Source organism: Gadus morhua, chromosome 9 (genome assembly GCF_902167405.1).
Source record: "Gadus morhua chromosome 9, gadMor3.0, whole genome shotgun sequence".
NCBI classification, from domain to species: Eukaryota; Metazoa; Chordata; class Actinopteri; order Gadiformes; family Gadidae; genus Gadus; species Gadus morhua.
This window is the reverse complement of record NC_044056.1, coordinates 11,352,212-11,365,363: the sequence shown is the minus strand read 5'-3', so window position 1 is coordinate 11,365,363 and position 13,152 is coordinate 11,352,212. Positions and strand designations below refer to the sequence as shown.

Genomic DNA, 13,152 nt, shown 5'->3' with positions numbered 1-13,152 from the left:
AGGAGGAGGCAGAGTGGGTTAGAGCGAGAGAACCACGACCTCAACCCACGACCCAGATCCACAACACGCGACGAGGCTCCTGCTGTTCGTCAGGGAGCGTTTACCTCCGTCAGCTTGTTGTTCCCCAGGTGCAGCTTCTCCAGGCGGGACCACTTGTAGACCGGTCCGCTCAGGTCCAGAGCGGCGATACGGTTCTGGCCCAGGATCAGCTCCCGGAGGTTGAGCGAGGCCCAGTCTCGCGGGCCCGGCAGGACCGCGATGTCGTTGCTCCTGAGGTCCAGCGACCGCAGGCTACAGAGACGAGGACGTCGAGACATAAAGACGGCTGAACGTCCTCCACCAAGGGACGCCAGTGAGAAAGTTCTCCGCCAATATAGACTATTAAGAACGTTCTCCACCAAGGGACGCCAGCGAGAAAGTTCTCCGCCAATATAGGCCAGTAAGAACGCTGTCCTCCAGCGTATGCCAATCAGGATTCAGTTTGGATTAAAAATAGAAAAAGAAAAAATATATATATATTAAATACAATTTTAATACAGAAGAAAATATGTTGTTGGCTCACTTGGGGAGTCGGAGCACAACCTCAGGGACGTCTCTGAAGCGGTTGTCAGACAGTTTCAAAGTCGTTAGTCTGGCAGGCAGCTGGCAGATTGAACCTTAAAATCAGAGTCGAAAAATCACATCACAATACAGACGAGTACAGTGCAGCAAAGGTACAGCAAACATGGGAGGTATTTAAAGGTACAGTACCGAGGGATGGTATATAAAGGTACAGTACACGTGGGAGGTACTTAAACTGTACAAGACAGGAGGTATTTAAAGGTCCTTTCTAACCATATGACCCCGACTGGATTTACTCACCCAGTTTGTTCATGGAGGCGCTGAAGGTCTCCAGCCTGGGACAGCCGATCAGGAAGTCTGAGGAGATGTCTTCTATGATGTTCCTACCCAGGTCCAGCACCCTGAGCTCCTGCAGACCCAGCGGAGCTCCCAGAACACGGATCTCATTACTGAGGAGGAACACGTGCCCGGGTTACCGAGGAGATCACGTCACAGTGAGACCAAAACACATCAGCAGTTTGTGACCTTCTCAAATGCGACCAACCAGTTGAATCACTGCACTAGATGACATGAAGAGAATGTAAAGAATGGTTCCGCTCTTTACGTTACGACGAACAAAACGTTTCATTAGTAAAATACAAAAAAACAAGGTGATTTGTCATCATCATCATCATGAATTATTAAGGTACATTGTATTGTATTGTATGTATTGTATGTTGCACGTCCTGGCACTTAAAAACAGAATTAAGCCTTGTGTAGCGTGTCTTATCCTAGCTATCTCTGTTGTATACGGGGAATGGGTTAACCTAGTGATTGTTAGTGCTTGGCACTTGGTTCTATGAACATCCTTACTGTACTGACAGAGATATATTGTTCCTCTTTCTTCTGACAAATGTACTTATTGTTAGTCGCTTTGGATCAAAGCGTCTGTTAAACGCCCTCAATGTAAATGTATTCTACGTCTCTAAATGTAAATGTAAATGTATCGTCTCTATATTAATAAAGTACACAAAGAGCAGCGCTACGTGAACAGAGTTTGATTGCCGGCTCCACCCACCCCTCCAGCAGCAGCTCTGTCAGCAGGGGGGCGACCCGGCCCAGGGCGGGGGGCACGGCCCCGAGCCGGTTGAAGGACAGGTTCAGTTGCCGTAGCGACGGGCAGCAGACGCTGTCGGGGTCAGGGGGCAGCAGAGGGCTGAGCAGGGCGTTGCGGGAGAGGTTGAGCGTGCCCAGGGAGGGCAGGGCCAGCAGGGCCGGGGGCAGCCAGCTCAGCCTGTTCCCCTGGAGGTCCAGACGGGTCAGGCTGCTCAGGCTCTGGAACACACACACACAAAGACACACACATGATCGCACACACACACACACACACACACACACACACACACACACACACACACACACACACACACACACACACACACACACACACACACACACACACACACACACACACACACACACACACACACCAAGGGCACTTAGACACACAGGGACACACGCCATAAAAACTTGAAAACAATGTACAAAATATTCAAAAGTACAAGAATTAAAACCAATCAATATTATATCAAATGATAGTTTCTGCCTGAGGTCTACTCCGTACCGCACACAGCTCCGGGGGGAAGGCCAGCAGGCAGTTGTGGCTGAGGTCCAGACGGAGCAGGTGCTCCAGGTGAGGCAGGACCGTGCCCGGGTCCCTCAGACAGCTCACGGAGTCCAGCTCGTTCCCCGACAGGTCCAGGTCCCGGACCCGGTCCACTGTCAGGGGGGGAGACCGCTCTCCCCCGGAGCCCAGCAGGGGGGAGTGGATCCCTGGGGAGTGGATCCCTGGGGGGACAAAACTTTTAGTCACCGGGAGAAGATCAAAGAGGAGTCCACATCTGGGACGGGTCTCACCATACAGGTACACATCTGTACAGGACCTGTCTAACCACACGAGGTACACATCTGTATGTTAACTGACCCCACCGACCCAGGATCTGACAGTAGCAGCGCTGGGATCAGACTGAGGAGTTGTCGTACCTCTGGTGAAGCTCCCGCTCCGGTGTTTGTGTCGTTTGTCCTGGCGCCCTGCGGTCTGGGGAGCACAGCGCCACCGTGTGTTAGAGACGCCCCAGGACAGGCAGGGCCGCCAACCACAGCATTTGAGTTATGGACTACAAGTTATTATTATGAGTCACCTGACTAGAACATTGAGCCAATAGGGATAAAGAAAGAGCTGGAATGAGCCTGTTGCCATTTAGTTTTTTTACTGTCCATTCAAGTTTGTGTTTCAATGTCCTTCTTACGAAATAGGTAAATAAGAATCTACTCGACTAATTGAATCCAATTGGTCGTCTAATTAACTCCAATTGGCCTACCTCAAATTAGTCAACCAATTGGATTGGCCGATAAGTAACACATGCTAGAGAAGAAGCCAATGAGATTTGACCAAAATGTGGCAGAACTTGTTGACTGGAGCTGAGATGAAGTGAAGCCCGGCCTCACCTCCTCGCTGGCACACCGGGGACGCCCCAGGCCCATCCTCAGGACCCCCCCGTTCAGCTCCTCAACCGATTGGTGGAGGGCCTTTGGGGAGGGAGCTCCCGGAAGCGAATCACTGCCTGCGAGAGGAAAGACATCAGTTAGACGAGACCAACGAACAACACTTTAAATAAAGGTTTATTACTACAAGGTAGACGTAGCGCTGACGTAGCGCTGACGTAGCGCTGACGTAGCGCTGACGTAGCGCTGACGTAGCACTGATGTAGCACTGACATAGCAATCCAGCGGGGTGAGCCGTCTACGAAAGACATCGTTGTTTTTTTTGTCTAGTGTAACTTGGCCAAACCCTCTCTCACCGTGACCAAGCCCTCTCAAACTGAGACCACGCCCCCTCTCACCGTCGCTCTCCAGCCCCTCGGGCAGGAAGGGCCCGTCCTCCACCGACAGGAAGCTGAGGTTGGAGTCGTCGCTCTCGTCCGATATGTCGCCCGGGGTCAGACACAGGTCGGCCACGCCCCCAGGGATGGCCACGCCCCCGGGCCCGGCGCTGCTCCTGGGCCTCTGGTGGGACCGGACGTACTGGGCCAGACGGTCCCCTGGACCTGGACCGCAGAGGGAGTCTTCATCACTTTCACCATCCTCCTCCTCCACCTCTTGTTTAGCGTGTTATTTACAGAGATAGTCTTTACATTCACAATCAGGGCATTTAGCAGACACCTTTATGCTGAACCTCCCTCCCCCCCCCCTTTCCCCTCTCCCCTCCCCCCCTCTCCTCTCCTCTCCCTCTTCCTCCCCCCCTCTCTCCCCCTCTCTCTCTCAATCCCCTCCCTCCTTATCTCCCGACCCTCCCTCCCTCTCTCCCGTCCTCCCTACTCCCCTTCCCCTCTCCCAGCCCCCCTCCCGCACCCCCTATCGTCCTCCCCCATCCCCCCCCCCCCTCCCTCCCTCCCTCACTCCTCTACAAACACCCGCTCCCTTACCGTGGCCCTCCCCCTCCCTGGGGCCCCTCCCGCGCCCCGCCAGCAGGGGCCCCAGCCAGGCGGGGTCTAGACGGCCCAGGCGGAGGCCCCCCAGGGTGAGGCAGCCCGTGTGGGGGTCCAGGCCGAGGCGGGCCAGCAGCAGGACCACGGCGGGACCGTCCCCTCGCCGCACGCTGGCCCCCAGCGCCCTGCGGAGCTGCTGCTCCGGGACCCCGCCCCCCCCAAGAAGGAGCTCCACCAGCTCCAGGGGCCCGCCCCGCTCACACACCTGGGAGGGGGGAGGAGAGGGGGAGAGGGGGAGGGAGGGGGAGAGGATGAGGGGGAGGAGGGGTGAGGGAGTGAGGGAGAGAGGGGGGAAGGGGAGAGGGAGATTGAGGGGAGGGGGGGAGAGGGAGGAAGGGGGGAGGGTGGAAGGGGGGAGGGAGAGAGGGGTGAGGGGAGGGAGGTGGGGAGGATAGATAGGAAGAGATAGATGGGAGACAGACAGTTTAAAGAGTAAGACAGAGAAATAGGAGATAGAAAGACAGACAGACAGATTGATAGACGTATAAATATATCATATATATATGATACATTTAAATATATCATATATAACAGACAGACAGACAGGAGATAGATTATATATCATATATTATACAGATTTCATTTTTATCCCCATGATATCCCTGTGTTGGTTTCCGCGGTAACCCTGTTGCGGTTGCTAGGGGCTCAGCGCTGCCCGGCGACGGACGCCCGATGACCTCTGACCTGGTAGATGAGGGACTCCGCTCCGGACTTCCTGTTGACGTCGGCGCCCATGACGACGAGGCACTCGGCCATCGCCACGTTGTCGTCGCCGCACGCCTTCTCCAGCATGACGGAGCGGAGGGCGGGGTCAGAGCACAGCCGGAGGAGGGACAGGCAGGCCGACCGCCGCAGCTACGGGAGGGGGGGGGGGAGGGAGGGAGGGGGGGAGGGAGGGAGAGGGAGATGGAGAGGCAGAGAAAGAGCATATTCTTGGTCATTATTTGCGTATTCTTATTTATAGTTCCCTTCTTATTATTGATGTTTTCGGGTCCTGTCATGGCCGCCGAGTCTCCCCTCAAGCTCCCTTCAGTGGTGAGTAAGGTTCCTCTGTTCCTGTACCCAGTCTCACCCGGGGGGGGGGGGCGGGAGTTAGGTCTCACCAAGGGGGGGTGGTGGGGGGGCGTGTCCTCCTGGACGTGTCTGAAGACGTGGCTGTCGAAGTCCTCCCGCTGCAGGTCGGCGGCGGCGTTGGAGCAGGCGTCCATCATCCTCAACGCCACCAGGAAGCCCTGGAGGGGGGGGGGGGGGGGGAGGGGCGTTCAGGACCACCGAGCCAATAGAATGCTGCCGAAACGGAAACCCACCTCCAACATGGCCGCCACGGCTGGTCAGCGAGACAAGGTCAGTTTGAAATTTATTATTTTCTTATTTTTTTTTATTGATAATATTTGTGTTTTTTTTTATCAAATTAGAATGTTAATTTTTCTCTGTGGTAAATTGAACATATTATTTTTGCGTCTGGGAAAAAGTAGTATTGTGTTGCTTTGTTGTGATCTGTTGTGTTGTTTGCTTGTAGCAATGATTCAGAACCCTTAAAGGCTGAGGTGTCACGGACCAATCAGGATCCAGTATTCAACAGTGCTGAGAGGGGCGTGTTCAGCAGGCCTGATGGGGCGTGTCTGAGAGGGAGGGGGAGGAGCTCCAGCTGACCTTGAGCAGCAGGGGGGGGTCGTCAGCGTACTGGCCCAGGGACGAGACCACCACGGAGGCCAGGACCGGGACCATCACCCTGGACAGCTTCTTCCTGGAGACCAGGTGCTGGAGCAGGGTGAGACCCCACAGCTGGACCCCTGAGGACCACAACACAGGGTGAGACCCCACCGCAGGACCCCTGAGGACCACAACACAGGGTGAGACCCCACAGCTGGACCCCTGAGGACCACAACACAGGGTGAGACCCCACCGCTGGACCCCTGAGGACCACAACACAGGGTGAGACCCCACACTTGGACCCCTGAGGACCACAACACGGGGTGAGACCCCACCGCTGGAGCTCTGAGGACCACAACACAGGGTGAGACCCCACAGTTGGACCCCTGAGGACCACAACACGGGGTGAGACCCCACCGCTGGAGCTCTGAGGACCACAACACAGGGTGAGACCCCACAGCTGGAGCTCTGAGGACCACAACACAGGATGAGACCCCGCAGTTGGACCCCTGAGGACCACAACACAGGGTGAGACCCCACAGCTTGAGCTCTGAGGACCAGGTCTACGACCCTGACTCATGCATCCCCTCGGTCTTCGGTGTGTTAACCTCATGTGAATGTGAAGGTGGAGGTTTGTACCACAGAGTTGTTGTACCTCGATCCCTGGGGAACATCTGTAGCGTGTGCAGCACGGTGTCTATCGCCCCCTGCTGGCAGAGGAGGTCCACTGCACCAGAGCAGTCGGCTAGGGCGGACAACACCCTCAGACCGCATGTCTGGATGGCTGGACTGCTGATGAACTACACACGACCACAAGTGCACGCACACGCACACACACACACACACACACAGAACCACACACACGCGCATACAAGTGCACACACACACACACATATATAGACACACACACGCACAAATACACACACACACACATATATAGACACACACACGCACAAATACACACACACACAAGTGCACGCACACCCACACCCACAAACACACACACACACACACACACACACACACACAATCAATAGAAGCGGTAAGCGAGGCTAACCCAGAGAACTCCCCTACTGATGAAGTTAGACTTTAACATCTCGTCTAATTCTGAGAAAGACATTGAAACGATAATTGAGATGTCTCAGCGTATCGCTTTAATCCGAGTCAAATAGTGCTTAACAGAGCCCGGTGCTGCAGTGCGGGGATGCCGTTCCCTGCGGAATGCTGTTAAGTTATCTCTATTATTAAGTTGGACGACAATCTGAATTAACTCTGATGACCTGATAGTGTTCCTCTGTGTGTGTTCCTCTGTGTGACGCCCCCTGTGTGTGTTCTTCTGTGTGTTTTCCTCAGTGTATTTCTCTGTGTGTGTAGGGGGGAGGCTATGCAGAGTCAAAGTGAACTATGAACAAGTGAGTCTTCAGACTTTTGCGGAAGATGGTGAGCGACTCTGCAGTCCTGACGTTGGCAGGGAGCTCGTTCCGCCACCAAGACAGAGAAGAGTTGTAATTCTCTAACACACTTATTGTTTGTTGTACATCCTTGCACTTAAAAAAAAATAGTACCTAGTATTGTGTAGCGCCTTATTCTAGCTATCTTTGTTCTAAACAGGGAATGGATTAACCTAGTGAATGTTAGTGCTTGGCCCTTGGTTCTATGAACATATATAGCAACCAATAATGTAATAACGGCCAATAACGTAATTATTTAAATGTAATAAAGCCAGTAAAGTAATAAATTGCCAATAATGTAATAAAGTTGTTGAGCCAATAACGTAATAACTTTTTGCCAATAAGGTAATCACGTACTACATTACTGGCTGGTTATTACGTTATTGTCCTTGTATTAAAAAGATCCTTTGAAAATGTAACTCAGCAAATAATGTAATCACTGCGGTATCACTTCATTTTATTTTCAATTTCTGGAGAGAAACTGTCACACTGAGCCTTAATATTGCATCTTGCAACACATGCTTAAATTTCTGGTCAATTTGGATTTATATGTAACTTAGAGTTCCATTATAGTACTCTGTGTATCCAACTCCGTGACTACGCAGACACTTCGACAGAGTCATGAGCCTTTCGAAGTTCTGCGTTGCAGTTTTCAGTATGGTATTGTAATTCACCGCTGGAACGCTAGGGGCTGCGGGAATGAAACATTAACTGACCAATGACAGCCCCGCGGTCTCCATCGTTGTGAGTGGCTACGGAGAGCACTTTACGCAGTAGCATAAACTAAGCTTTATTTTTAATCTGGGATTCTTGAATCGGCCGAAACAGCTTTGGGGCCAGCCTGAGCTTTAGAGCGACATTAGATTGGCAAAAAGTTATTACGTTATTGGCTCAACAACTTTATACAATACTACTTTATTGGCTTTATTACATTTAAATTATTACGTTATTGGCAGTCATTACGTTAATGGCCGTTATTACATTATTGGTTGCTGCAACATCCTTATGGTTGAAAAGACAGCGATATGCTGTCTTTTCTCTTTCTGCTGACAAACTTATTACCTACATATTGCAAGTCGCTCTTGGTAAAAACGCCCTAAATGTAAATGTTATCGAGTTTGATGATCGACTTTCGCTTTCTCTGAGCGATGGCGGCGTGACCCCTCCTACCCAATCAGGGTCCTTCAAAACAAACACAGGGGTGGGCTCGAGGAGCGGCGAGGCCCGAGGACCTGAAGGGGGCCTACCCGGTTCAGGGCCTCCAGGTACACGGCGTGGGCGCCCTCCAGCACGCACTGGTTCTTCAGGACCCTCAGGGACAGGTCCGCGGCATCGGGGTCCCCCACCGAGACCCCGTTCTCCCGCAAGCTGCGGTCTGTGGGATGAGACCCCACAGTCAGGGCCAGGACCAGAGGCAGGGTTCAGAAATGAGAGAGGTCCAGAACTCTTCCTCTTGATGGGGCTTATTTAAATGCATTTCTGGACAAGCAAAATTTATAGAAAAATTACTCCTACAAACAAAACCAAAGCGATACACCACACACAAACTCAAATCCATCTTCAACTGCGTACAGAGGGACTGGAGCTGGCGAAAATACTTTTGTTAAAACATTATTATATTTTTTGTGTAATGTTGACAGCTTAGTTACCAGGGGACTAAACCCAGTAACCTCATCACCTCCAACACTAGCCTGTCCATGCCCTAGGGTCTCTCCTGGGCTCAGGGTACCTGGGGATCAGACCCAGGGTACCTGGGGATCAGACCCAGTCTCAGGGTACCTGTGGATCAGACTCAGGGTACCTGGGGGTCAGACTCAGGGTACCTGGGGGTCAGACTCAGGGTACCTGGGGGTCAGACTCAGGGTACCTGGGGGTCAGACTCAGGGTACCTGGGGGTCAGACTCAGGGTACCTGGGGGTCAGACTCAGGGTACCTGGGCAGAGGAACACCAGGCTGGCCTGCAGGGCCTCCAGCTGGACCTCGGGCTGGAAATTGTGGAGCTTCATGGTCTTCAGGATCTGGGTCATGGCCATGTTCAGCTCGTCCAGGCTTGCCGTCCTGCACAGGGAGGAGGACCAGAGGTTCTGGTATGGGCCAATCAAGACACTCTGGCCTCTGGGACCGGTCACAATTCACCTGGACACCCCGACAACCCTCTCACACACTTATTGTATGTTGTATGTCCTGGCACTTAAAAACAGTACTTAGCCTAGCTGTCTTTGTTCTATAAAGGGGAATGGGTTAACCTAGCGATAGTTAGTGCTTGGCACTTGTTTCTATGAACATCCTTACTGTATATTAAACGCCCTGAATGTAAATGTCTCAGGAGGAGGACTGGGTGGTTCACCTCCCCTGGAAGAGCAGGGTCAGCAGTCTGCAGGCGCTGAGGCAGATGTCCTCCGACGCCGCGTGCCTCTTCATCATGTCCACCAGGTTCACGTGGAGGCCGTTGGACAGCAGCAGCGAGCGCATCGTACCTGGGGTCACGGCCCCGGGGGCACATGGTTAGTACAGCCGAGAGGAGTTCAGAGAGGGGGGGGGAGAGGATGCTTCAGTAACACCCAGAGCAGAAGGTCCGGGGGTCAGAGCAGAAGGACGGGACGGTGGTAGAAGTTAGAAACACGCGGCTCACCGTCGTGGGTGAGCAGCGAGGCCAGCGCTCCGCTGGCGGCGGTGAACACGCCCGGGGCGGATGAGTGCAGCAACATGGCCGCCATCAGCTGTCTGTGGACCGCAGGCCTGGAGACACAAGACCCGTAGTCGCTTTTTCTGTCCTCATGCAGCACTTTTTTTTTTTTGTCGCAACAAAATTATTGATGGAATACTTTGGTTGTTTGACATCTGAGAAGCCATCATTTCAAAGCCTTAACGTAACTCTAACACAAAGTCACTCAAACGCCCTCACATGAGAGTTTATTCTCAGGTGCTACTACAAACAGGGTGTACAGAGAGGCGGGGCCCGGGGAAGAGGCGGGGTTGGGGGGGAATAGGGGGGCGGGGCCCCGGGGAAGAGGCGGTGGTGGGGGGGTATAGGGGGGCGGACCCCCGGGAAGAGGCGGGGTTGGGGGGGAATAGGGGGGCGGACCCCCGGGGAAGAGGCGGGGTTGGGGGGAATAGGGGGGCGGACCCCCGGGGAAGAGGCGGGGTTGGGGGGGGTATAGGGAGGCGGGGCCCCGGGGAAGAGGCGGGGTTGGGGGGGGTATAGGGAGGCGGGGCCCCGGGGAAGAGGCTGGGTTGGGGGGGGTATAGGGGGGCGGACCCCCGGGGAAGAGGCGGTGGTGGGGGGGGTATAGGGAGGCGGGGCCCCGGGGAAGAGGCGGGGTTGGGGGGTACCTCTCCTCTCTCTCCTCCAGGCAGTAGTCCAGACCGGCGCCGTGGACCAGCAGGCGGTGGACGGCCCTGCAGGCGGCCTCCTGTGGGGACCCAGAGGTCAGCCACCAGACGAGGCAGGAGAACATATGCAGACCCAGAGATCATCCCCAGACGAGGCATGGAGTACACAGAGACCCAGAGATCACCCACCAAAAGTGTCCGGTGGTTAGAAAGCGCTCCATAAATGCAGTCCTTGTACCATTCCCCCCTCTACCTCCAGAGGAATGGAGGCCTTAGTGTGTGTTTGTGTGCGTGTGCATTTGCCTCCCTCCCTCCCCAGGTATGGGTAGAATATTAAGCCGTATATTGTATAGTGCTTTGAGTGGCCACGGGTTAGAATAGTGCTGTCTAAATGCAGTCCGTTTACCTGAACGTTGGGGTCTGCAGGGTGGAGATCCAGGGCGGAGCAGCACACCTCCATCCAGCCCAGACCCAGATCCCCAACCTCCTCCCTCCCCCGATTCTCCTCCTCCTCGCCCTCCTCCAGGCCCTGAGCAGCCACCTCCTGGCTCTGCACGATGGTACTGGCTGAGGGGAGGAGGAGGAGGAGGAGGAGGAGGAGGAGGAAGAGGAAGAGGGTAGAGGAGGAAGAGGAAGAGTAAGAGGAAGAGGAGGAAGGTAGAGGAGGAAGGTAGAAGAGGAGGAGGAGGAGGAGGGGGAGGAGGAGGAGGAGGAGGAAGAGGGTAGAGGAGGAAGAGGAAGAGGAGGGGGAGGAGGAAGAGGAAGAGGAGGAAGGTAGAGGAGGAGGAGGAGGAGGAGGAAGAGGAGGAAGAGGAGGGGGAGGAGGAAGAGGAAGAGGAGGAAGGTAGAGGAGGAGGAGGAGGAGGAGGAGGAAGAGGAAGAGGAGGAGAGTAGAAAAGGAGAGGGAAAAGGACAAGAGGAGGAGAGGAGGAGGAGGAGGAGGAGGAGGAGGAGAGAGGAGAAGGAGGAGGAGGAGGACACAGTGAAGTTGTTCTATTGCTGGATTACTTCCTTTCCCATGCTGCAGATCTCTTTGCTGGAAAGCACCATATCTGATTTCACTAACTTAATAATTGGTTTTATTAGTTTAATTTCTAACCGTTGTCCATTATACTCAGACATGCCAACTGCCCCTGGTTTGTCGCTGAGTTGTACACACCGCTTTTATCACCGAGGACATAATGTCCAGATTTGTGGTTTATTTTGATCTGGGCTTCACCATCGCGTCATGAGTTCCCCCGACAGGATATCCTGTCAGACCTGTACAACCCCCCCCCCTCCCCCTCAGTACTGGCACTGGTGATTCACTGCATATTATAACAACTGCATATTTCATAAAATGTATATTATACCAACTGTTTTCTTATTACAACTGTCTATACATTTTCTATGAGGTAGTGAGTGAGTGAGTGAGTGAGTGAGTGAGTGAGTGAGTGAGTGAGTGGGTGAGTGAGGTAGTGAGTGAGTGAGTGAGTGAGTGAGTGAGTGAGTGAGTGAGTGAGTGAGTGAGTGAGTGAGTGAGTGAGTGAGTGAGTGAGTGAGTGAGGTAGTGAGTGAGGTAGTGGGTGAGTGAATGAGTGAGGGATTGGGTAGCGGAGTGAGTGAATGAGTGAGTGATTGAGACACTGAGAGACGGAGTGAGTGAGTGAGTGAGTGACTGGATGGGTGAGTGAGTGAGTGAGGTAGTGAGTGACTTGGTGGGTGAGTGAGTGAGGTAGTGAGTGACTTGGTGGGTGAGTGAGGTCTCACTGAGGTCGGCCAGGCAGGACAGGGCGGCAGCATTCAGCTCGGCGTTGTCGGGAAACGTCCGACACGCCCGGACCGCCACCCTCTGGACCCCGTTGAGCACCAGGATGTTGTAGTAGCTCTCTGGAGGGGCGCACACACACACACACGCACGCACACATGCACACGCAGCCGCACGCACAAACAAACACACACACACACACACACTTTTAAAGAAACTAACTAACAGTTTACCCCCTCCACCGGCGCAAAACATTTTTTGGAGAAAAATACTGACAATTGAGTGAGGAACATGGGCTTTTGCTTCATGCAACTGTTGGCTTATTCTCCCCACAAAAGAAGCACAACGCCAGGGGAGGGTCAGAGCATGTAGAGGTGATTAACCGGAAGGTTGCTAGTTTGATCCCCAGCTCCACCTAGCCGAGTGCCTCTGAGCAGGGCACCTCACCCTAACTGCTCCCGACGAGCTGGCTGTCGCTTTACGTGGTTGACACCACCGTTGGTGTGAATGTGTGTGAGCTGGACCAGCTGATTGGCTGATCTATCCATTATTCCGTGGGTAGACACGCCCACACGTCACTACAGGATCAATTTTGAAACGGCCAATCACATCACACCTTGAGAATGTGCACGGTAGAACTGTTCCAAACAGGACGACCTTTGACCCCCTGGGCCGTACCTGATGTTAACCTCCTGAGGAGGCGGCAGCTGGCCTCCTGTAGGTCCTCAGTGTCCGGGAAGGCGTCCATGGCGGCGATGAGCGAGCTGTAAACCCGGGCGCCGCCGGACATCAACATCTCAACATTACTGGCTGCACAAGCACACACACACACACAAAGAAACACACACACACGCACGCACGCACACATGCACATGTACAC

At 53.8% G+C, this 13,152-nt stretch overlaps 1 protein-coding gene across 2 annotated transcripts in view; it reads right to left on the bottom strand.

The window, feature by feature from the left end:
• lrrk2 (leucine-rich repeat kinase 2) overlaps positions 1-13,152 on the bottom strand; it is a 38,314-nt gene that overhangs the window by 16,726 nt on the left and 8,436 nt on the right. For both annotated transcript variants that reach the window (XM_030365227.1, XM_030365228.1), the window contains exons 7-27: positions 12,951-13,082; positions 12,275-12,394; positions 10,932-11,092; positions 10,526-10,605; positions 9,825-9,931; positions 9,540-9,669; positions 9,126-9,250; positions 8,440-8,567; positions 6,397-6,541; positions 5,742-5,881; positions 5,192-5,320; positions 4,773-4,943; positions 4,026-4,293; positions 3,444-3,647; positions 3,049-3,164; positions 2,584-2,638; positions 2,165-2,388; positions 1,619-1,875; positions 862-1,010; positions 563-656; positions 105-291 (exon numbers count right to left, since the gene is read on the bottom strand). In XM_030365227.1, coding sequence (XP_030221087.1) covers positions 105-291; positions 563-656; positions 862-1,010; positions 1,619-1,875; positions 2,165-2,388; positions 2,584-2,638; positions 3,049-3,164; positions 3,444-3,647; positions 4,026-4,293; positions 4,773-4,943; positions 5,192-5,320; positions 5,742-5,881; positions 6,397-6,541; positions 8,440-8,567; positions 9,126-9,250; positions 9,540-9,669; positions 9,825-9,931; positions 10,526-10,605; positions 10,932-11,092; positions 12,275-12,394; positions 12,951-13,082 — 3,122 coding nt within the window. The remainder of the gene's footprint in view (positions 1-104; positions 292-562; positions 657-861; positions 1,011-1,618; positions 1,876-2,164; positions 2,389-2,583; positions 2,639-3,048; positions 3,165-3,443; positions 3,648-4,025; positions 4,294-4,772; positions 4,944-5,191; positions 5,321-5,741; positions 5,882-6,396; positions 6,542-8,439; positions 8,568-9,125; positions 9,251-9,539; positions 9,670-9,824; positions 9,932-10,525; positions 10,606-10,931; positions 11,093-12,274; positions 12,395-12,950; positions 13,083-13,152) is intronic.